The sequence below is a fragment of the Mobula hypostoma genome, chromosome 29 (assembly GCF_963921235.1).
Source record: "Mobula hypostoma chromosome 29, sMobHyp1.1, whole genome shotgun sequence".
Taxonomy (NCBI): domain Eukaryota; kingdom Metazoa; phylum Chordata; class Chondrichthyes; order Myliobatiformes; family Myliobatidae; genus Mobula; species Mobula hypostoma.
Genome location: NC_086125.1, coordinates 27,211,909 through 27,237,188, shown reverse-complemented (window position 1 = coordinate 27,237,188; position 25,280 = coordinate 27,211,909). Strand labels below are relative to the sequence as shown.

The 25,280-nt window shown below is 44.0% G+C and overlaps 1 protein-coding gene across 3 annotated transcripts in view; it reads left to right on the top strand.

Moving 5' to 3' along the window:
- The first annotated feature begins 4,202 nt into the window (after positions 1-4,202).
- Positions 4,203-25,280, top strand: part of elavl3 (ELAV like neuron-specific RNA binding protein 3) — a 139,840-nt gene continuing 118,762 nt past the window's right edge. For all 3 annotated transcript variants that reach the window (XM_063036039.1, XM_063036040.1, XM_063036038.1), the window contains exon 1: positions 4,203-4,674. In XM_063036039.1, the coding sequence (XP_062892109.1) occupies positions 4,666-4,674 (9 nt within the window). In that variant the 5' untranslated portion in view covers positions 4,203-4,665. The remainder of the gene's footprint in view (positions 4,675-25,280) is intronic.

Here is a 25,280-nt window from a genome sequence, read left to right as displayed (position 1 = left end):
GGTGGAGTTGTGGATAGTGCAGAAGGTTGGCAAAGAATACAGCAAGATATAGATCAGTTCCAGAAATGTCTAAGAGTTTAACCCAGATAAATGTGAGGTGTTGTCCCTTGGTAGGCCAAATGCAAAGAGACAGTACACTGTTAAGGGTAAGGTCCTTAACAGTGTTGATGAGCAGAGAGATCTCATAATGCAAGCTCATAGCTCCTTGAAAGTGGCTACACAGGTCGATAGCGTGGTTAAGAAGGCGTATGGAATGCTTGCTTTTATTAGTGAGGCATTGAGTTCAAAAGTCAAAAGCTTATGTTGCAATTTATAAAACTCTGATTAGGCCATATCTGGAATATTGCGTACAGTTCTGGTCGCCTCGCTATAGGAAGGATGTTGAGACTTTGGAAAGGATGTGGAAGGGGTTAACCAGGATGCTGCCTGCTTTAAGAGATCATGTGCTATCACAAGAGGCTGAATAAACTTGGGTTGTTTTCTCTGGAGAGTCGAAGGCTGAGGTGAGATCTGATAGACGGTTACAAGATTATGAGAGGCACAGATAAAGTGGACAGAGTATCCGTTTCCCAGAGTTGAAATGTCTAATACCACAGGGCATGCTTTGAAGGTGAGAGGGACTAGGCTCAAAGGGGACGTGAGGGGTAATTTTTTTACTCAGAGTTGTGGATACCTGGAATGCTATGATGGTAGAGACAAATACATTGGAGACTTTTAAGAGACATTTGGATAGGCACATGGATGTAAGGAAGATGGAGGGATATAGACATGGTGTAGGTAGGAGGAATTAGTGTTTAAACGCAAACAACAGGAATTCTGCAGATGCTGGAAATTCAAGCAACACACATCAAAGTTGCTGGTGAACGCAGCAGGCCAGGCAGCATCTCTAGGAAGAGGTACAGTCGACATTTCAGGCCGAGACCCTTCGTCAGGACTAACTGAAGGAAGAGTGAGTAAGGGATTTGAAAGTTGGAGGGGGAGGGGGAGATCCAAAATGATAGGAGAAGACAGGAGGGGGAGGGATGGAGCCAAGAGCTGGACAGGTGATTGGCAGAAGGGATATGAGAGGATCACGGGACAGGAGGTCCGGGAAGAAAGACAAGTGGGGGGGGGGTGACCCAGAGGATGGGCAAGAGGTATATTCAGAGGGACAGAGGGAGAAAAAGGAGAGTGAGAGAAAGAATGTGTGCATAAAAATGAGTAACAGATAGGGTACGAGGGGGAGGTGGGGCCTTAGCGGAAGTTAGAGAAGTCGATGTTCATGCCATCAGGTTGGAGGCTACCCAGACGGAATTAGTGTTTGAGTGTTTTTGATATCCTTTTTAGCTAGTTCAGCATGGCTTTTTGGGCCAAATAGCCTTTTTCCATGTTGCACTATGTTCTATTCTATGAAAAACTATCTCAAGCTTCTAAACTCAGCAAATCTGCAGACAAACGAAAAAACGGTTAATATTTCAGTTCTGTGGTTCTCTCTCCATGGGTGCCGAATGACCTGCAGAGTACTTCCACCATTTTCTGACTTTATTTCATATTTTCATACATCTGCAGCCTTTTAGTTTTTAAATCCTGGACTATAATGGAAGGTTGGTAATGTAACCTTAGAGAATTACAGTCTACTTGACAGGATGGATTGATTGTTGAGTCTAGAGTCACATATAAGACCATAAGACATAGGAGCAGAATTAGGCCATACCATCATAGCTGATTTATTTTCCATCTCAATTTCCTGCCTTCTCCCTGTACCTAAAGACCAGACCAGGTAATGGCGACAGATTCCCTTCCATAAGACCATAATATATAGGAGCAGAATGAGGCCATTCGGCCCATCGAGTCTGCTCCGCCATTCAATCATGGCTGATCCAATTCTTCCAGTCATCCCCACAGCCCTCTCTTCTCCCCATACCCTTTGTTGCCCTGGCTAATCAACAACCTATCTATCTCTGCTTTAAATGCACTCAATGACTTGGCCACCACAGCCACTCGTGGCAACAAATTCCACAGATTTATAACCCTCTGACTAAGGTAATTTCTCCCTCAAGGGCATTAATAATTCTGGTGAATCACTTTGGTATCGAGGGTGATAAGCCAAGCGCTGGGCAATGGGATGAAAATGAAATGTTACCTATGGGTTGGTATCGATAAGTTGGGCCGAATGGACTTTTTCCATGTTGTAGGATTCTGTGTAGCTCTTTTCTTTAACAAAAAAACAATTATTCACCATCAAAGCACCATATAATAAATCAGGGTTTCATAAACTATTGGCAGTTGCAAATTAAAATCTGATTATTACTATCCACAACCCATTTGAAGCCACCGTCCCCATAGATACCATGTGCTCCTTTTCCAAGAACACCTGGGCACAAACATAACCCCCAAATAGGGGCGATCAATCAGCTCAGGCGGAGCCCTCGACTTGCTCCTGCTTACTCTATGTGACTTTAAACCATTAAGTTATGACAACCTAGTTATGACATGGCCACTATCGAATTCCAGATTCAGGTAGTTTCTTGAATTTAAATTCTCCAGCTGGGATTTGAATTCATGCCTCTGGATCAGCTGTCCAGAGCTCCTGGTGATGAGTTCAATAAATTAATCATTGTGTCACAGTAATTACCCAATGAAGTGGCCTGCGATGCATGAGTTGACAGCTGATAAAAAATGAACACTGGATGGTTCCTGCATCAAACCTCCCAAAAACTAGACTGTTCTCTTTGTGCTTCTTAACACTTAGCCTTTCCTGGAGTCCAGATGGTATGTCAAACTTACCAAATCTACACATCCTAAGTCCTTGCAAGTGCTCCCCTCCTAAACACAAGAGACTCTCCAGATGCTGTAAACCTTGAACACCACATACGAAATGCTGGAGGAACTCAGCCAGTCAGGCAGCATTCACAGAGGGGAACATGTCGGGCTGAGACCCGTCAACAGGACTGTCCAGCATCTCCCTCTGGTGCTCCTTTCTCTTTCCCTTTCTCCCACCGTCCACTGTCCTCTCCTATCAGATTCCGTCTTCAGTCATTCACCTCTTCCACCAATCCCTTCCTAGCCTCTTACCTCACTCCCACGCACTTGGTCTCACCTAACAGCAGACAGCTTGTGCCCCTTTCCCTCCTCCAGCACCTTATTCTGGCTGCTGCCCCTCTCCTTTGCAGTCTCAATGAAGGGCCAAGGCCTGAAAGGTCACCCTTTATTCCTCTCCATAGATGCTGCCTGACCCGCTGGGTTCCTGCAGCATTTGAGTGAGTTGCACTCCTCCTAACTGGGTGCTGCTTCGCTGCCTCCTTGCCCTCTCCCCTCTAATTATTGATCCATATCACCACATCTGCACTGCTGGGAAAGACCGTAAGCCACAGGAGCAGAATTAGACAATTCGGCCCATCGAGTCTGCTCCACAATCCCATTAGGGCTGCTCTATTATCCATCCCAACCTCATCCTCCCGCCTTCTCTACCGTAACCTTTGACGTCCTGACGAGTCAACAACCTGTCAGCCTCAGCTTTAAATATAGCCAGTGACTTGGCCTCTGGAGCCATCTGTGGCAATGAATTCCACAGATTCACCACCATCTGGCTAAAGAAATTCCTCTTCATCTCTATCTTGTATTCTGAGGCTGCGTTGTCTGGTACGAGCCTCCTCCACGGTAGCAAACATTCTCTCCACGTTCACTCTTTCTAGGCCTTTTAGGCCTTTCAATATTCGATGTGTTTCAATTAAATCTGCCCCCCTTTCTTCTAAGCTCCAGCGGCTACAGGCCCAGAGCCATCTAACCCTTCATTCTTTAACCCATTCATTCCCAGCATCATACATGTTCACCTCCTCTGGACTCCCTCCAATGTCAGCATATTCTTTCCTAGTTAAGGGAGTAAACCTTCCTGTGTGGGCTCCCTCTAGAATATCTGTGGCACCCCACTTCCCTCAAGGCTTGCTTGCTGGCTCTAGAGGCTCCCTTTCACTCTTGTACATCGAAGCGCAGGAACAAAAAAGAAATGCTGAAAGCTATCACACACCGCAGGTGTAAGGCAGCGTCTGCCTACTCCATAAATCAGAGGCAGCGAGGGAAGGAAAGAGGGAGGGATAGTGAATGCTACAGGCAAGTGTCGTCACTGTTTCCTCCGTGAGGCTGCAACCAATCAGACGCTTCACTTCCCCTAACAGATGGGCACATAAAGAGTGCTCAGCACTCTGCAAAAACCATCCTGCATAAAGTCAAGGAAACAAGTGTATCACAGGGACTGTGTGCAAAGACCATCAGTATCCCTGACTAATCCTTTTTTTTATTTTGAGAAACTACGTGCGTGCGTGTGTGCGTGAAAGTGTGAGAGTAGGAGGGTGTGTGTGTGTGTGTGTGTGTGTGTGTGTGTGTGTGCGTGTGTGTGCGTGTGTGTGTGTGTGTGTGTGTGTGTGTGTGTGTGTATGTGTGTGTGTGTGTTTATGTGTGTGGGTGCATGCGCGAGTACCTCTGTCTGTGTGTGTGTGTTTGCGTTAGTGTGTATGCACGCGTGTGTGTCGTGTGCACGCGCGCCTGTGTGCAATACTTTATGTGCATCGAAACCAACCCTCGAAGGCAGAAGAGAAAATAAGAATTTGACAACTGTGTCGATATTTTATTTGCAACGAGACACACAGCTGCATCGGACTTAAGACATCGCCTCTCTGCACATTAAGAATGGTCACTGTAGGTATTTGTGGTCTTTTTTTATTCTCGTTCCTTGCGGCTTTGACCACTCCATTATTCTCCCTCCTCTTTTATGTCGCCTTTTGTTCTAGTAGCACTGTTGCTAAGACTTGTGTTAAGCAGGCTTTTGTGCATGTTTCTTATGTAAAATGGCTCCTCTCCTTCGCTCTCTTTCTCTCTCTGAGAGAGCTGGGGTGGGTCTTTACTCTCCAGCGACATGGGACAGACAGAAGGCAGGGAGACTGTGGAGACCCTGCTGCACCCCCCCCCCCACACTCTGTCCTCCTCAAATTCATCCACCCCAAGGTGCTTGGTCAAGCCTAACTGAGTCTTCAGCACGGCCGGTCAGCTGAAGCTTTGCGGCGGAGATGGCTCTCCTTGCTGCTCGCTGTATCTCGGTGCAAGTTTTGGAACAGGGAGGCAGGCTGAGACAGCTACCTTCACTGAGCTCGTCACCACCCACCAGGGCACGGCACTCGTAGCCAAGTGCCCGTGAAACCATCCTACGGGACCGGCAGAAGGGGGTTGGGGGGGGTGAATAAAGGCAGACAGGGGCATCGCCACGCTTGCAAATGTGGCGTGTGCAATCTCACCGCACAATTCCAGGGAAGACAAAAGCAGGAGAGAATTTTTATTTGAAGGAAAATGGATTTCTTTGCCATAAGGGTAATGGAATTAAAAGCTACATTTGTGATTCGGCACAGAGCCAGGATAAAGCAGTTTCCTTTCTACTGAATTTGTGCCTTGCTGAGCAAGGGACCAATATTGACTGAGGGGGGAATCAGGGGATTCCTCCCGCCTGGAACACCCACCACCTCGTACTGCTTATTTATCATCATTCTATTTAGCAACACGAGAAGGAGGAATGTCGAACACGTGTAATAACCCAGTCAATTTCCATCGAATGCAACCTGCTTCCTTACCGCCCCCCCCCCCACACCCACCAACCCTCTGAGGACAGAGGATGGCAAAAGCATCTGATTTAGCATTCCAGGTCAGCTGGGGCTGGCTGCATCTTGTCGGGGGAACAGCGGGTTTAAAATGGACAAAAGGAGCAGTTTCTCCGCGGAGGTGGCAGTTCCAGTGTTGTAATCCAGTCATGGTTTCCTGTAAATCCTTTTGAAATGGACAACGTGTTTAGTGCCTCTCAGATATCAGGTTGATTTGCTCCCTGCCTCCGGTACCCGGCTCATTGCATAACAAAGGCCGTAATTTGTTTGCCGACATGTTCCTCCTTTTTCTCTCCAACGCCAGTCCTCCCCACCCGTGCATCGCTCACGCCAGTTCTACACCGCGCGCACCCGCACCCCAGCCCCTCCTCCTTCCTCCGAGGAAACGTGAGCATTGCTGAGGAATTGCTGGAATCCAACATAAGCAGTTCAGACCGTTGCAGGGTTTGTCGGGTTGTCAGGAAGGAGCTGAGGCGGATACGTGCACAGCATTTCACGGAAGCAATGTACGCTTGCCTTTCCAGCACTGGCCGTGGCGAAAGACCGAACAGCAGAACCCGGGGAATGGAGGGCTAAGACCTCTGCCCGCCTCCGGAAGGCTCCGGATTAATCCGGCCGTACCTCAGAGACAAATCCAAGCCGTCAATGGGTCAACACTCTAATTGCCCCAGAAACACCCCCCCCCACAAAACAGATAGTTCTCACTCCTCGCTGACTTATGTGGAGCAAGGATTAGGCCAAGAATGGGGCCACATCCATGTCAGAACCACCGTGGCAGGGCTCCAGGGCTGGAGGGCAGCTGTTAGAATTGCCACTAAATTCATGGATGACTGGACAAGGGCTACCAGTCAGCGAATCAACCGCACCAGGCTGCCCCTCCACTTAATCCGAACCTACGACGAAGTGGACACCAGCCCCAACCGCACCGGACTTGCCCCTCCACGTAATCTGGATCCATGGTGAGGTGGGACACCAGCCCCAACCTGGGCAAGTAGCCTCCAAATGGCGCTATGCCACCGAGTGTAAAATAACAGGGGGAACAAACCAGTTGCCCCTCCCTCCCACAGCAGCTGGGCCACAGTCCCTATTATCCAAAAGCAAAATGATTCGTACTTAGTGAAGTATTTAGGAAAGCCAGTCCTGAATAATCTCTCTGGCTGGCTGTTTCTCCCCCAGTACATTTCCAGTGAGTTTACACACGTTCCCTGCACAAAGGGAGATGCTCAGTTTATTTCTTTTCCTCATTATCTTGAAAGCAAAATATCCCAACAATTAATGTCCTCAATATCAGATTAACCAGGAAATAATATCATTCGAGCTGCTAATAAGAGTCTTCTGAAAAAGCTCTCGAGGTTACACACCTACAGCCAGTGAGTAAGGAGGTTTGTGGAGGATGGAGGGGTGGAGGTGTGGAGGGGTGGTTCAATCTTCAGGGCTATTGGTGTTGAGCTCTTCACTTATGTGTGGCTATTTTGTCTTTATTTTTAATTAAGGAAGGGATTTAGTCAAATAAAATTAAGAAGTCCATTTTGATGAATTGTGAAGTGTAAATATGTTTTTCTTCTGAAAAAAAATAATACTTTGGTAAAGAATAGGATTGAAATAAGCAGAAGTAATGCATTTTGTTTAAAATTAAGCTTTAGCTTCTTGCTGGTACCTGTGTGAAAACCTCCTGTGATTGCGTACTCCATCACCCAGCCCATACCCACTCCCACACCCAGAATGTCCTTTGTTCTTCTGTCTCTGTGGGTAAAGGCCGCAGTGAAGAGCAAATTTATGAAACCTCACTGGTGTCAGTGATAAACACCACAAGGGTACTCTTTGGTCCGTAGGAGCCCCTCATCACTGCAAAATACCCGGAGTGCAGTCGTAACAAAGGCGACGGTGAATGTTTTGTGTAATCGAGGTGGGTGTTCTTGGAGGCCCTCTGATGTTCTCACTCTACAGAAACAAAAAGTAGCAACCTTGTTTCTGTGGACTCAGACCCAGAGAGAAGGGGAGAGAGACAGAGACAGACAGGGAGAGAGAAAGCAGGAGAGGCAGAGAGCAATAGAGTGAAAGAGTCAGAGAGAGAAAGACACAGAGACAGAGAGAGAGAAGAGAGAAAGGGGGAATGAGAGAGAGATGGGGACAGAGAGAGATAAATAGAGACAGAAACATACAGATAAAGAGACAGAGAGTGAGAGACTACAGCAGATTTTAATCCATATCACATACACACACACAGCAATAACTGCACCTGCTTTACTGTAGGCATTTATTTAAAGAGGGTTTCTTGTGGCTATTTGCCTAATGCTTACTTGTGACAATTACCTCTTCTAAAGACTCATGGAATAAATAATCAGCTATTAGCAGGCTTGGCTGCATTAGCAGACAAAGAGGCAGGAAATAGGCCAAAAGAGATGAGAGAGAAAACGTATAACAAATCCAAATTGATTCCTTATCTATTTAACATTTATTCAAATTAAATCATTCAAGATTTATACATCTCGAGGATGATTTAGTAATGTGCACAGCACATAATCTGCTAAAAGGCACACTTAATGGTGGGGATATCTTTTTAAATGGGACCAGTTTCTTTAATTAACTGAAGCCCCACCCCTCAGACGCTCTCTGCCATTGTGGCTAATTGGAATAGTGGAAGAAGGGGCGTATTCTGCTCACAAAGCGGAGTCCTTGTTAAGATGTTCCTTTTGAAAGGGAAAGTTATTGTTTGTCAAATTTAGCAAGGCATCTTCCTCATTTTCTTGGGTTTGTACTTGGGCTCCTCAAGAGCCTCCTGGTATGACACACTTCTGACTAACCGGCTCACTCCGTCTTCCGAGACACAGCAACGGCAGGGAGACAGCAACTTCTCCTTGGCCACCACCACTCAATCCCAACCCCTGTCTTAAAATCCTTGAATCTCACCACAAACTATCCTTCTTTTCCCAGCTCCCAACCCTCCTCCAGCCCTGCACCCTCTTGGGTTCTCTCAGCCCTGCTGATTTTGACCTGGATCGTGCTTGGAAGTAATCACACCATCATCAGTGAATTGACCATAATACATATGAGTAGAATTAGGCCTTTTGGCCCATTGAGTCTGCTCTGCCATTCCATCATGGCCAATTTATTATCCCTGTCAACCCCATTCTCCTGCCTTCTCCCTGAAATTTTTGACACCCTTACTAATCAAGAACCTCTGCTTTAAATATACCCAATAACTCTCTGGCAATGAATTTCACAAATTCACCACCCTCTGCCTAAAGAAACTCCTCCTCATTTCTGTTCTAATGGGGTCCCCGTCTATTCTGAGGCTACGCCCTCTGTCCTAGACTCCTTTATTATTGGAAACATCCTCTCCACATCCACTCTATCTAGGCCTTTCAATATTCAATGGGTTTTAATGAGATCCCGTCTCATTCTTCTAAATTCCAATGAGTACATGCCCACAGCCATCAAACGTTCCTCATACATTAACTCTTTCATTCCTGGTATCATTCTCATAAAGCTCCCTTACACCCTCTCCAATGCCAGCACATCCTTTCTTAAATATGGGGCCAAAAACTGCTTGCAAGACCCGGAATCTCTGGAAATTCCACCCTCCCCCCCACCCCCACTTCCCTATATACTTCTCACCCCTCAACCTCCCTCTGCAACATACCATTCTCCTTCCCTAACACCTTGGTGTTTCAACACATTGATTCTCCATTATATCAGTAGGAAATTGGTTTGGAAAATTTTAACTCCCTCATGAATGCAAGTTGTTGGCAGCCAGCTGCTTATTCTGGCCATTCTAAAACACTGAAAACATCTGCATCTATCTTTGTGGGATCAGTAGAGAGATTCACTCCCTGTGCAGCCTTTGCCAAGGGGGATAGTGAGAATATACTTTCCAAGACACTGTAATGTATATTAATAATCACTTCCTTATGAATTTTAAACCAGTGTAATATAATCTGTAATTACTAATCTTCCATTACAGTCACAATAGGCTGTGATCATTATCATAGTGTTCCATACCATCAGTACATGAGCTGTGTTATCCCACAGACGAGCCTTCGAAATACACTCAGTGGCCACCTGTGCACCTGCTCGTTAATGCAAATATCTAATCAGACAATTATGCAGCAGTGACTCAATGCATAAAAACATGCAGACGTGGTCAAGAGGTACTGATATTGTTCAGGCCAAACACCGAGAATGGGAAAGAAATGTAATCTAAGTGACTTTGACCGTGGAATGATTGCTGGTGCTAGACGGAGTGGTTTAAGTATTTCAGAAAACTGCTGCTCTTCTGGGATGTTCATCCATAGCAATTTCTAGAGTTTACAGAGAACGGTGCGAGAAACAAAGAAATTCAGTTCTGTGGGTGAAGATGCCTTGTTAGTGAGAGAGGTCAGATGAAAATGGTTCAGGTTGACAGGAAGGTGACAGTAACTGAGATGACCACGTGTTACAACGGTAGTGTGCAGAAGAACATCTCCGAACGCACGTCTAACCTTGAAATGCAGCCGACCACACGGGGTTCCACTCCAGTACAAATAAACTCACCATTGAGTGCAGTTTGGAGCAGGATTCTAGTGAAGGTGTTTGATACTTCAGTTAGCTTAGTCATAACAACATCCGTTGGTGCAGTATTTTGGGAATGGATTTTATCTATATTAAATATATTGCTGGTCACCTTTTCATTCCCAGCCACTGGCCATATGCTCTGTCTATTCGTGTTCAATTTTTGGATTTGTTTTAATTTTTGCTTCATTTCAAGTTTGCTTTTAATAGTCCCTATCAAAACTGAATTATTTTTAGGGATGCATCAACTTCCTGTCTCCCTCCAAAGCACCACATCCGACACTCGAATGAGATTGGTTAGCAGCGTTTACATGCATTGTGAGAGCCCTGTGTGGCATTCTCAAAGAAAGATGCATAAAAATTGTAAATTGTACAAGGCTGGGATTTATTTCCACCATCATATTTTATCACTGAAGGAAATCCCTCTGAAAGTAGGCCTTTGGACATGGGGAGAGGTGATAGGTGGTGAGGGAAAGGTTGCCAATTAAAACAAAAATTCAAGCCTCACTCTCCTGATTCTTGGGATCTAGCCTCGTTGTAGTCTTTCCACTCAGGAGGAGTAAAGGGATTGAATTTTTTAAAATCGTAACCTAGCTTTCTTGGGAGAAAAGCCTCCACCCTGAGTCTGTTAATGAGAAATATCCACATGGCAATTAAGCTGTCTCCTTTCTCCAAATGGATCCTATTAATGGGGGAGGGGGAAAGAATTCAAATTAATCACGACAGAGAACGAATGAACAGCCAGCTCGCTCAGAAACAGGCACTTACAACATCATTGACTGCTATTCGGCTGCTCAAAATGGTGGCAGAATTTCTGAGGCATATGTTTGCAAACATCTGGTAAAATCAACCAGTAGGCAAGGCACAAATGTTTCATTGATAATTTGATCGGGGGCGAGAGTATTTGTCGAATTGTTACAGATACCTCCCTCTGAATAAAAGAAAATGGAGTCTTTAACAACCGAGTGAATTTCAAAATTCAAGATTGTTTATTATCATTCTTCGGCATGGAGTGTAAAGGAGGATGAAATAATTGTTACTCCACATCCAATGCAGTATTAAAAAAAGCACAAAAAATATAAATATCAAAGCAGCAGTCCTATAAAACACAATGTACGAGTAGCTGTTGAGTGCAGTCATACAGTATATATATATATATTTAATATCAGTTTATATACCCAATTAAAATATTACAGAATTTAATACTTTTATGTGACAGTGAAATCTCTTATTTTGTGGCAGCAGTACAGTGCAAAGGTATAAAATTACTATAAATTACAAAATCAATAGCGCAGATAGAAATGAATAACGAGGTACAGGATAGATACGGGGGAATATTTTGATTGGATTTCATCTTGTATATTTGCATGCAAAAATTCAAGATATAAGCATCTCCTAAAAAGTCGGCCTTTTATTAGCTGGCTGTGACTAATGGGGATTGTTTGAGCTCTGGTGTACGAAGAGATGGATGATAATAGAATCTATCGGTGTCTGGTATTGGGCAACAGCTCAGAGCAATGCACAACTCAAAGCTTCATTGTTAAACTATAGAAACCTCTGACTCATTGTGCATGTTTTATTCCATTCTATTCCTCCCCAACGGGAAAAAATAAATAAGTAAACCTCAACAATGAAAGGACCCTTTCTGCTTTGGAAAGCACGAGGTGTCGCCTGTTTTATTTCAGAGACTGTGCCGTCTGCCCTTTGTTAAGAAAAACTGATGCATGTAGGAATGGATTTTGTTTTTAATATTATCCAGATTTTACCCAGTTCTAGTCAGGGTAGTCACACGGGATGAGAGGACTGCTGAAACATCTTCTGTCCCCTTCCCCTGTGTCTCTTCAGGAAGAGGTAGGATTGAAAGCAACCTTTCAGAAAGCTTTCCTCACTTGTTCAATATGTAAAAAGGATCCCAACCCTGAGTTGCTTAAAAAAAATGAAAGCCCTCTAAATCCATCACAAGGCACAAGCCTCCCCACCATTGGAGACATCTTCAGAAGGTGGTGTGCCCATAAGGCAACATACATCATTAACGGCCCTCACCATCCGGCGCACGCCCTCTTCTCATTACTATCATTCGGAATGAAGTACAGCGACCTGAAGAATCACACCCTACATTTTAGGAATGGTTTCTGACTGCACTTGTCTCCCCATCTTTGGAGACTTCTTCAAAAGGTGGTACCTCAGGAAGGCAGCGGCCATCATGAAGTGCCCCCCTTCTGATTACGAATTGGGAACAAGGACGAGAGCCTGAAGATGTGCACTCAACATTTTAGGAATTGCTTCTGACCCTCCACTGTCAGATTTCTGAATGGCCCATGAACCCGCGGACGCAATCACCTGATTCCACTTTGCGCTGTTCATTTATTTTATTGTAATTTATACCTGCAGTGCCACAAGACAAAAAAAATTGCATGGCACAAGAGATTCTACAGATGTTGGAAATGCAGAGGAACACCAACAAAATACTGGGGGAACTCAGCAGGTCAGGCAGCACCTATGGAGATGAATAAAAATGCGCTGATTTGGGCCGAGACCAAACAGGACAAATTTCACATATGTCAAAGTTCAAAGCTTAAAATAAATTTATTAACGAAGTAGATTTATGTCACCCAGATACAACCCTGAGATTCGTTTCCTTGCAGACATACTCAGTCAATCCAAGAAACGGAATAGAATCAATAAAAGACGGAACCCAACATGATGGTCGAACAACCAATGTGTAAAAGACAGCAAATTATGAAAATGCAAAACAAAAATAATATAATAATAAATAAATAAGCAATAAGTATTGAGATAATGAGGTACAAATCCCTTGAAAGTGAGTCTATAGGGTGTGCAACAATTCAGTGGCAGGGCGAGTTAAGTTGAGTGAAGTTATCCTCTCTGGTTCAGGAGCCTGATGGTTGAGGGGTAATAACTGTTCCTGAACCCTGGTGGTGTGAGCCCTGAGGCTCCTCTACCTTGTTCCTGATGGCAGCATCAAGAAAAGAGTATGCCCTGGGTGCTGAAGACCTTGATAGATGCTGCTTTCCTGTGACAGCACTCCATGTAGATATGCTCAATAGGCAGGGCTTTACCTGTGATGGACTGTGCCACCCACTGTTTTGTTCGATTTTCCATTGAAGGGTATTGGTGTTTCCATACCAGGCTTTGATGCAACCAGTCAATATACGCTCTACCACACATCTACAGAAGTTTGTCAATGTTTTAGATGTCATGCCGAATCTTCCAAGGAAGTAGAGTAAGGGAGTATTCAGTGACTATAAACGTGATACTGAAATTCCAGTTCAGGCATTTCCATGTTGGACATGGTTGATCAGATTAACTGCCTGGCGGAAGAAGTTTTTAAGATGGCGTGAAGCGTTTGTTTTAATACTCCTATAACATGTTCTAGAAAGGAGTTTTTGGAAAAGGCGGTTTACAGATTTGGTAGTGGCCACAATGATTTTTCCTGCCCACTTCTTTCTCCTGGGCGTACAAGTTCTGCAGTGACGGTAGACTGTAGCCAGTGGCCTTTTCTGCTGATCTGACGGTTCACTGCAGTTTTCATTTGCTGTGAGAAGACGCCGCACTAAACCAAACCAGACAACAATGGCTGATGATAAATGGGTGTTGCTAGAAGTGAGGTTTGTTCCAGGGATGTGGTGAATGCAGAGTATACCATTAGGTGTGATGAAGTAGAGAGGCCCAGCTCGGTGCCCTGGTCCTGTTGTGGGGTATGGGAGAAGTATTTTAATACACATCAGAGGCTGTCTCAGTTTGTTCTGTTGCAAGATGAAGTGGAAGAAGAAATGTGGAATAAGACATATTAAACAGAAAAGATTCTGTAGATGTTAGAAATCCAGAACAACAGATGCAAAACGCTGGAGGAACTCAGCCAGTCAGGCAGCATCTATGGAGAGGAATAAAGAGTCGACGTTTCGGGCTGAGACACTTCATCAGGATGAAGGCATTTCAAAGGCAAAGGTAAAAACACGGGTGGAAATTTAAAGAGGTACAAGCACAGGAGAACACAACCAGTGTTGTGCCAACATACGTTTCCCAGAGAATTTTCCCCTTGCCTGCTTCCGTTTTCCACTTCTGGTTTGGCTGACTATGCCCACACCACCTCAGTCCCAGAGACACCCCAACCCTGCAACTAATCTAATCAACCAGTCTAGTTAACACCCAACACCACCACCCCCCATCACTGCACTGCACTGTAAACACTTTAAACCACCTTTTATAATGCTGTTTACATTGTAAACACACCCTGCAATTTATGCACATTTTATTTCATATCCATACTTTAACCTCCAAATTTATTATTTACATCATTCTTTATAAATGTCATACTCTGACCAACACATCACATCAAATTCCTAATACGTGCACAATAGATGTCTATGGTGAATAAAGTTAATCCTCGAACCTTAATCTAAGCTTTCACTGTCCTCTCAAGGTGGATGTAAAAGACCCCAGTGAACTGTTACCCTGCTTAGCAGTGACCTTCCATTCCACACTACAAAGATATACTGACTCAGCCTTCACCCTTGTTAGTGCTCCCTGTGTGTGAGTTTAGTCTTACATTTGTTACATCACAGCAGTGAAAGGCTTCTTCTTCAAATTTATTTATCTCACAGACATCACAACATACAGTGAAATGTGTCATTTGCATCCACAACCAACACAATTTAGGGGTGTGTTGCAGAAGGCAGGAGAATGAGTTTGAGAGGGATAGTAAATGGTGGAGCAGACTCGATGGGCCAAATAGCCTAATTCTGCTCCAAAGTCTTATGTAATGGGGAAAGCCCGCAAGTGTTTAGTAACACACACAATGCTGGAAGAACTCAGCAGATCAGGCAGCATCTATGGAGAGGAATAAGCAGTTGACATTTGGGGCCAAGGGCTTTCATCAGGACACAAGAAGGCACACTTGGCTTCTTGGCTTTTCCCTACATTCCAGTAAGATGATGGATGGAAGCTGACATTCCAACTCACTAAGGACTGGCTGTATGGTGCCAGGGGTTGGAGATGGTCACTGTAGCCAGGGAAGATCAGAGGGCATGACCTCAGTGTAATCTCCATTAGTGTGCCGGTAAGTGTGGAAAGCTGTAAAGGGGTAATGCCCAAATTGTAACATTGGCGTTACTCTAACTGTGTTGGTGGAAAAAAGTCACACAGCAAGAAGCCAATATTGTTATTGCAAGCTAGGAAGTCAGAAAGTCCATCCAGTCTTTGCTGGCTCTCAGATGGGCACTTAAGAGACTCTTAGATAGCCAAACGCATGAATGAAAAATAGAGGGCTACGTGGGAGAGAAGGGTTAGATTGATCTTCAAGTAGGTTAAAAAATCAGCACAACAGCTTGAGTCTTGATGTCGACCAGACCAAAAAGATGATTGTGGAAGGTGCAAACTGACAACTCCTCACTGCATGTACATTGCTCCTCCATAGACAGAGTTAGGAGCACCAAGTTTCTGGGAGTACACATAACAGATGATTTCACCTGGTCCCACAAAACCCCTACTTTGATCAAGAAAGCACAGCAGTATATCTACTTCCTGAAGAAACTGGGCCATCATTTTAAACTATTTTTACAGGAGCACCATCGAGAGGGTCCTGACCAGCTCCATCACTGTCTGGTACAGGGATTACAGGGCATCTGACTGCTAGTCCCTACAAAGGATTGTGAGGACTGCTGTGAGGATTATCAAGGCTCTCTTCCACATATTAGAGATATTCTTCAGGAGCACAGGGCCCTTAGCACTGTCCCATCTATCCAACAATCTCTTTGACCCCCTCCTACCATCAGGCAGGAGCTACAGTAGTGATAGGACATGAACTGTTAGGATGGGAAACAGCTTTCTCTCTTAGGCCGTAAGACTACTGAACTCCCTGCCATTACATACGAAGAGCCAGTGGCATTATACTGTTTATTTTTTAACTTGTATCACATATGAACTTGTTACTTATTAATTTACTTGTGATAATGTTACTTTATGTGCGATGTGTGTGAGTTTTATGTACTGTATGGTGCACCTTGTTCTGGAGGACCATTGTTTTGTTTGGTGATATACTGAAGTTGAACTTGAGCCTGAACGTCATGGGCCGAAGGGCCTGTGCTCTGCTGTAAAGTTCTATGTATTAGAAGAACAATTTTATTAGTCCCACTTCCCTTTTGATTCCGTAACCTGCACCCCTGTGAGGAGGTGGGTTCCAGATCATCACAACTCTACAAGGAAAAGTTTTTCCACACACCACATCCAGCCCCTATCTTCTGCCAAGAACATTAACTCTCTGCCTCATCGCCCCCATGAGCATAAACCATTTACCAATGGGAACAGCTTGCCTTTATGCGCCTCTCTACACCACTCCTAATTTTGTATGCGTCCATTTCAATCTCTATGCTCCTATGTCATACCCTTACCTAATTGCCGATGTTCTCTGGATTACTCGTAAAATGTCAACATCCAAGAAATTGAAATTCAAACCTGTGATTTGTTTGAACAAATGAGGGATCCTTCCAACCGTAAGTGGCATTTCATTCACAGAATTAAAAACTCAGTTGTTAACTAAAATCCTTTTGCCTTCCAAGACTGAAACTACAGCCAAGTGGAATTCACTTAAGAAGTTGTTTACACCTGGCAGGTTGTGAGGTCAGAAAGTGGATAAATCTGAACTATATTCAGGCCCATAGTCCCAGGCATTTTCAAAATGAGAGGGGTTCTTATTAAAAAGTGTAGGATTCTGAGAGAAATTGATAGGCGAGAGCCTACAGAAAGTGATGGACATAGCCCAGTCCATCACAGGAAAAAGCCCCCCCGCCATTGAGCACATCTCAAAGGAGTGTTGCCACATTAGAGCAGCATCCATTATCAAGGGGCCCCACCACCCAGTCCATGCTCTCCTCTCACTGCTGCCATCGGGTAGGACATACAGGATCCTTAGAGCCCACACCACCAGGTTCAGGAACAGTTATTACCCGACAACCATCGGGCTCTTGAATCAGCATGGATAACTTCAATTATCTCCACTCTGAACTGATTCCACAACCTACGGACTCACTTTTCACGATTCCGCAGCTCACATCCTCAGTACCATTTATTTTTATTTGCACAGATCGTCTTCTTTTGCACAGTGGTTATTTGTCAGTCTTTGCGTGTAGCTTTTCATTGATTCTATTGTATTTTTTCCTACTGTGAATGCCTGCAAGAAAATGAGTCTCAGGATAGTGTGTGGTGTCAAATACATCCTTTGATAATAAATATGCTTTGAACTTTGAAATGGCTCTCTCGTTAGAGAAATCTACAATTAGACACAGAATAAGCCATTGCCTGTTTTAAATGGAAATTAGCAGAAGGTGCTTAATCGATGAAATTCATTATCTTAAAGTAGTGTTAAGATGAAACCACAAAACATATTCAGGAATGAGATAGATTTTGGTCTACAAGGACATGTTTGGTTTATGAAAAAGCCACCATTTCGTTTAACGTAGGAGACCAAAGGTGATTTCATAGCATATATAGAGTGAATGTGTCAAATCATGAAGAGTATAGATAGAGTGAATGTGTCAAATCATGAGTATAGATAGAGTGAATGTGTCAAATCATGAGGACTATAGATAGAGTGAATGAACACAGTCTCTCTTGCAGGAATACAGGAAAAAAACTAGAAGTCATGGGCTAAAGGTGAGAAGTACAGGTTTAAAATGGATTTGAGGGGCAACCTCTTCCCACAGGAGGTGGTTGTATATGGAAGGAGTGGTTGGGCAGGTACAGTAACATTACTTAAAAGACGAATAATCTGCAGGAGGGACTCAGCAGGTTGAGCAGCATCTGTGGGGTAGGGGAAAAAACAATTGTCAATATTTCAAGGTTAGTTCCTGGCATAGGAATTGAACGTCAAACATCAACAACTCCTTTCTCCCCTCAGCAGATGCTGCTCGATCCACTGGGTCCCAGCAACAGTTGCTCTAGATTCCAGCACCTACTGTCTCTTGTGTCAACATTTAAAAGGCACTTGGATTAATGTATGGATAGGAGGGGTACATGGAGAGATGTGTAGAGGGATGAGGGCCAAACATGGGCAAATGGAGCTCGCTTGATAGGCAGCATGGTTGCCATGGACTAGTTGGGCCAAAGAGCCTTTTTCCATGCTGTATAACTTGATGACTCTCACTATACACTCAGTAGCCACTGTATCAGGTACTTCCTGTACCTAATAAAGTGGCCACTGAGTGTATGCTTGTGGTTTTCAGGTGCAGTAGCCAATCCAATCAAAGTTCAATGTGTTGTGCATTCTGATACTTTTCCGCACACCACTGTTGTAATGCCTTCACGAGGAATTCTGCAGATGCTGGAAATTCAAGCAACACACGTCAAATTTGCTGGTGAACGCAGCAGGCCAGGCATCATCTCTAGGAAGAGGTACAGTCGATGTTTTGGGCCAAAACTCTTTGTCAGGACTAACTGAAGGAAGCGTCCTTCAGTTAGTCCTGACAAAGGGTCTCAGCCCAAAACGTCAACTGTACCTCCTCCTAGAGATGCTGCCTGGCCTGCTGTGTTCACCAGCAAATCTGACGTGTGTTGTTGTAATGCATGGTTAGTTGAGTGACTGTCACCTTCCTGTCAGCTTGAACCAGTCTGGCCATTCTTCTCTGACCATTCTCATTAACAAGGCATCTTCACCCGCAGAACTGCCGTTCACTGGATTTTTTTTTGTTTTTCACACCATTCTGTAACCTCTAGAGACTGTTGTGTGTGCAAATCCCAGGAGATCAGCAGTTTCTGAGATACTCAAACCACCCTATCTGACACCAACAATCATTCCATGGTCAAAATCACTTGGATCAGATTTCTTCCCCACTTTGATGTTTGGTCTGTACAACATCTGAACCTCTTGACCACATCTGCATGCTTTTCTGCACTGAGCTGCTGCCGCATGATTGGCTGATTAGATATTCACACTGAGTAGGTGTACAGGTGTACCTAATAAAGTGGCCACCGAGTGTAAATCTGAATCTGATAAGTATGTGGAACGGAGAGGTCGAGAGAAATATGGACCAGACATGGGCCGATGGGGCTAGCTTGATGAGCACCATGGTTGGCATGAACCAGTTGGGCCAAAGAGCCTGTATTGATGGTGTATGACTCTAAGATACTAAGGAGCTGAAGGTTATGGGGAGCAAAGCATGAAAATGCTGCTGAGGCCAGAACCACACCATCTGTGATCTTATTGGATGGTAGAACAGGTTTGAACAGAATCTACTGCTACCTCTGATGTCCGTTTTCCTCAGTTTCAACTCCATCTTGTTGTCTGATTACCGTGCCAGTAACATGCGTGATTTTTACCATTGTCTGTACCCTCTCCCCAGACTATACATGTACATCTTCTGATGCTAACTTAGCCCTTCAGATAAAGTACTTGTTGACTCACTCAGGCTATTTTTAAATGAAAATGACAACAACGTAAATTTTTTTTTTTAAAAAGTCGCTGACATGCAAGTCCCGTCAAACTCTTGCTGTCCAATAGTCAATCAGAGAGACTCAAAAGATTTGCTTTGTGGTTGTCAGTTCCAAGCAAGTATTTAAGAAAATGTAATTTTTGTGAAATTTGGGTCTTCTCCTTGTCAAACTGGTAGTTACACCGCATTCAGATGCAATTCTTAACTGATTATTACAGCTCAGGACGTTGCAGAGTTCAGAGTTCAGAGTTCAATTCTGTGAGTAGAATGCACGTCCCCCCTCCTCCCATGGGCTTTCCCCAGGTGCTCTGGATTCCTCCCACAGTCCAAAGATGTACTGGATAGATTACTTGGTCATTGTAAATTGTCCCTGATTCGATTAGGGTCAATCGAGTTTGTCACGGGTTGTTGGGACGGCTTGGCTCAATGGGCCGGAAGGGCCGACTCCGTGCTGTATCACTAAATAAAAATAAAGTAAAATAAAACAGACAACACAAGAGATTCTGCAGAGGCTGGAAATCCAGAGCAACACACAGGATGCTGGAGGAACTCAGCAGGCCAGGCAGCATCTATGGAGAGGAATAGGGAGTTGACATTTCAGGCTGAGACCCCTCAACAGGACTGGGAAGTAAGGGGGGGGGGGGGAGAGAAGCCAGAATAAGATGATGAGGGGAGGGGTAGGAGTACAAGCTGGAAAGTGATAGGTGAGGGGAATGTGTAAGGCAGAGAACGATGAAAATACTCAGTAAGTGATGAAAAGTCTCCGCTCGGAAACTTGTCTACACTGACACTCTCTACACAGATCCTGCCTGGCCTATTGAGTATTTCCAGCACTTTCTTCTTCTTGTCCCCAGTTGTTCTTCACTAAATATTCAATATAACATTTGAGGGGAAGTGGATATTACTTCTAAAATTTTCCTCCTTGAATCTTGAGAAAACAGACTGACCTGAACTTTATCGTGTATTTGGGTGTCTTCAGTTAAGGGTCAGAGAATTGTTGAAAATTTACAAGACAAGAGCCCATCATGTCTGTGCCAGTAAATGAAGGAGTTCCCAGGTCACATTCGAAGGCCTGGAGTTTATAGCACTCTGAGTGCTCCCTGAATGCAATGAGGTTTTTGCTCCCCATCCCCCTATTAGGCAGTACAGTCCAGATGCATTTTTCCCCATATTGCACCCCTCAGCCTTCCAGCAGCTACTCTGCCTCATTGTTGAGAGAAGACACAAGAAACTGCAGATGCCGAATCAAACAATCTGCTGGTGGAACTCAGTGCGTCAGGCAGCATCTGCGGAAGGAAAAGAAATTGTCACGATTTTGGTTTGGGTCTTGATGGGGGGACTTGACCCAAAACATCAACAGATTCTCCCCTCCCACAGAAGCTGTTCGACCCACTGAGGTCCTCCAACTGATTGTGCGTTGCTTTCCTAATGATTCAAGATTGACTTTATTTCTCACGTGTACTTCGAAACATTCAAACATGCAGTGAAATGCATTGTTTGCGTCAAAGACCAACACGGTCCGAGGGTGTGCTTGGGGCATTTCACAAGTGTCACCATACCTCCAGCATCAACGTAGCATGCCCACAACTTTTAACCCATAAGTAGGAGGAATTCGGAGCACCGGGAGGAAACCCAGAGGGCACGGGGAAAAGAAACTCCTTACAGGCAGTGGCAGGACTTGAACTGCTATTGGTGGAGCTGTAAAACATTACACCATCATGATGCCCATTGTCTTAACATCTGTCTGAACAGACTGATCAACAATAGAAAATGTTGATACATCTGTTCAGGCAGACACAAGACAATAGGCAGTACAGTAGCATATTATAGGTCTGCTTTATTTTATCAAGACCCATTTAATATTATTCACCCTGATTCAGTTACTCTTTGGCTTCCTCTGTTCCAAAGAAAACATGTTCCACGTCCACACTTTCCATCCATCCCCTACTCTTGCATGTATATTTCAACTCCACAGTATGAATACAGTTTTATATCTCAGAGCACACAGCAAAACGCTGCAGAAGGTGTGGGGAGGAGGCCCAGGAATTAGGCCAGCAATTAGGATTGTCAAATATGTCGAGATGTTCCAAGTTCAATGTTTAAAGTGAATTTATTATCAAAGTACGTATCATGTCACCATATACTACCCTGAGATTCATTTGCTTGCAGGCACTCACAGTAGAAGGAATAAATACAATAGAATCAATGAAAAACTAAACAAAGATTGACAAGGAACCAATGTGCAATAGATCAACTGTGTTAAACAAAAGAACACATAATAATAACAATAGTATATATGTAGATAAATAATACTGAGTTGTAGAGTCCTTGAAAGTGAGTCTATAGGTTGTGGAGTCAGTTCAGTGTTGAGGTGAGTGAAGTTATCCACACTGGTTCAGGAGTCTGATGGTTGAAGGGTAATAGTTGTTCCTGAACTTGGTGGTGTGGGACTTCATGTTCCTGTACCTCCTCCTCAACAGAGGCAGTGAAAAGAGGGCATGACCTGGATGGTGAGAGTCCTCGATGATGGACGTTGCTTTCTTGTGGAAGCTCTTCTTACGGATGTGTTCAAAGGTGGGCAGGGCTTTTTCTGTGATGAGCTGCATCCTCAACTTTCTGTAGACTTTTCCATTCTTTGGCACTGGTGTTTCCACACCAGGGTCTGAGATAACCAGTCAGGATACTCTCCACTGTGCGTCTATTGAAATTTGTTGAAGTTTTAGATAATGCAGCTGTGCCTCTGTACTCTGATTTAACGAGGACTGGCTCATGGGCTCGTTGTTTGGCTCAACGCCTAACCAGGTGAAGGGGAGGCTTTACAAATGCGGATTTTATACAGACAGGCAGAAAGGGGAAATGATGACGACTGGACACACAACTGGCTGTAGATGCTGGAGCGAAAAATGACATACTGAAGGAACTCAGTGGGTCAGGCAGAATCTGTGGAGGGAAATGGAGAGTAATGTTTCTGGTCGAGACCCTTCATCTGTACTGATCCTTCACCAGTCCTGATTAAATGTGTCAACCCAAAACGTTGACTGTCTGTTTCCTTCCATAGATGCCATGAGTTAGTAAGTGAAAATGAAATCAATGAAGACGCTGGGAATCCGAAATAGAAACAAAATACTGGGAAGACACAACAGGTCAGGCAGCGTCTGTAGAGTGTGAAACAGAGTGAATGTTTCAGGTTGAAACAGTTCTGACATAAGCACATACACCTGAAACATTAGCACTATTCCTCTCCCCATAGATGCTGCCCCACCAGCTGAGAGTTTCCAGGATTTTCTGCTTTTATGTTTAATTCCAGGCATTAATTTCTGCAGTGTAAAGGCGGATGCAACAGGAACCTAAAAATGTCAGGTCGAGTTGATTGCCATGTGTACAAGTACAGTGAGGTACAGGTGCAATGAGAAACTTGCTTGCAGCAGTATCTCAGGCACATAGGTAGAGACCAACACAGGACATAAACACAAATTACACAAGACAATGACGAAGACCAAGTAAGACATTAGTGTAAAAAACAAATATAATCAGAGAAAAATCCGTGGTAGTGAAAGAGGTGGTCCACAGTGTTCTGATGCTGAGGTAGGGTTAGGGTTATACAGGTTCGAAGCAAGGATCTGATTGATATAGGAAAGTGGCTATTCCTAAACTTGGTAGCAGGAAGAAGGGAGCATGATCCAGATGGTGGGAATCCTTAATTAATGAGAGATGAGGAAATGCCATTTACAGATTTGCATTGGTATTGGTTTAGTTACATGTACAGTACCAAGATACAGTGAAAAGCTTGTCTTGCATATTGTTTATACAGATCAAGTCATTACATGGTGCATTGAACTGGAAGTAAAACAATACAATGCAAAACAAAATGTAAGCGCTTCCAAAAAGCAGGTAAATGATAAAGTGCAAGATCATAACAAAGTAGATTTGAATTGGTTGCACAATTTACAGAGGGGTATCCACAGGGCTGTTTGCAGAGAACAGTGACAGACTTATTGGAAAGCTCCATCAAAGGGTTGGCACGGACACAATGGACCAAATGACATCCAGCAGTGCCCTAACCATGTGGTTCAAAAAGGTAACTCACTAGTATCTTCGGAAGGTGAACTTAGAGGGAAAATAAATGCTAATCCTTACAGCATTCTGAATGAACTCAACCCAAAAGAATAGCAGTGTGGGTATAAGCAGCAAAACATTTGTAGGATCAGATATGTCAATCGTTAGTCTGGCTTAACCCAGCAAGCAAACTCATCAGAATCAGAATCAAATTTATAATCATTGACATATGTCCTAAAATTACTTGATTTGCAGCAGTAGAACAGTGCAAAGGCATTACCAAATTACCATTAGTTAAGTAAGTCATGCAAAAGAGGGCAAAAAATTAGGTAGCTTCACGGTTTGTGGTCTGTCATAAATCTGATGGCAGAAGGGAAGACGCTGTTCCTAAAATGCTGAATATGTAGCTTCAGGCTCCTGTACCTCCTCCCTGATGGTAGTAATGAGAAGAGCGGGGTGATGGGTGCCATCTTCTAGAACCTTGATGGAACGGGCTGCATGAGCAACCCTCTGCATCCTTTTCTGATTCTCTGCATTGGCAACTTTCACACTAGAATGGTGATGCAACCAGTCAGAATGCTCTCTGCAGTACTGAAATTTGCTAGTCTTCAGTAATATACCAAATCTCCTCAAATTCCTAATGAAACAGCTGCTAATATGCCCTCATAATTGCATGAATATAGTACAATACTGTGCAAAAATCTTAGGCACCACAGATTTATTATATGATTTCACGTGGTATGTCCTCCACAGAACCCTGATCTCAACATCATTGAGGTTGTCTGAGATTACCTGGAGAGACAGAAGCAAGAAAGCCAAAGTCTGTAGAACTGTGGCAAGTCCTCCCTGCTCGGAACGACTTACCAGCTGATTTTCTTATGAAACTGCACGACAGTGTACCTTAGAGGATTGCAGTTCTAAAGGCAAAATCAAATATTGGTTTTAGTTTTTTTAGTTTACGGCTCTGTATAGTAACACACATAAAAGTTGCTGGTGAACGCAGCAGGCCAGGCAGCATCTATAGGAAGAGGTACAGTTGATGTTTTGGGCCGAGACCCTTTGTTGTTTTTGAAAGCATCTTCGCTTTACAGAATTATTTTACATATACCTAAGACTTATGCACATTAGGCTCAAGATAAATTTTAGAGATGTTGACACCTGGCTGTTAGCCAGTCTATCTCAGTCATGAACACTTCCTCAGCACTATCTGAGATTCTGCCGATTTGGTGAACTGGCACGTTCTGGTGTACAAAATCGAAGCAACTAGTCTCACCTCGGTAGGGAAAGACCGGGAAATGCCAGATAGATGTTGGAGCTATTCTCTACATCAGGAATGTTCAAAAACAGAGCAGAACCTTGCATAGTGTTCATTGCTGGGTGCAGGAGCTCTGAAGGAGAGGAACTGGTGGATCTACGTGATGTACTACTAGTAGTGTGATCACTCAAGTTGAGTATGTTGTCGTCTTGAGGCACTGTCTATAGGTGGGTCCTCAGGTGACTGTAGAAGCCAATCCAGCATCCACAAGGTCTATGTATACTACAATCTATGGTGTCACATTTAAAATCTTGTCTCTAAAATTGGGTTGGGTTTTATGTAAAACTA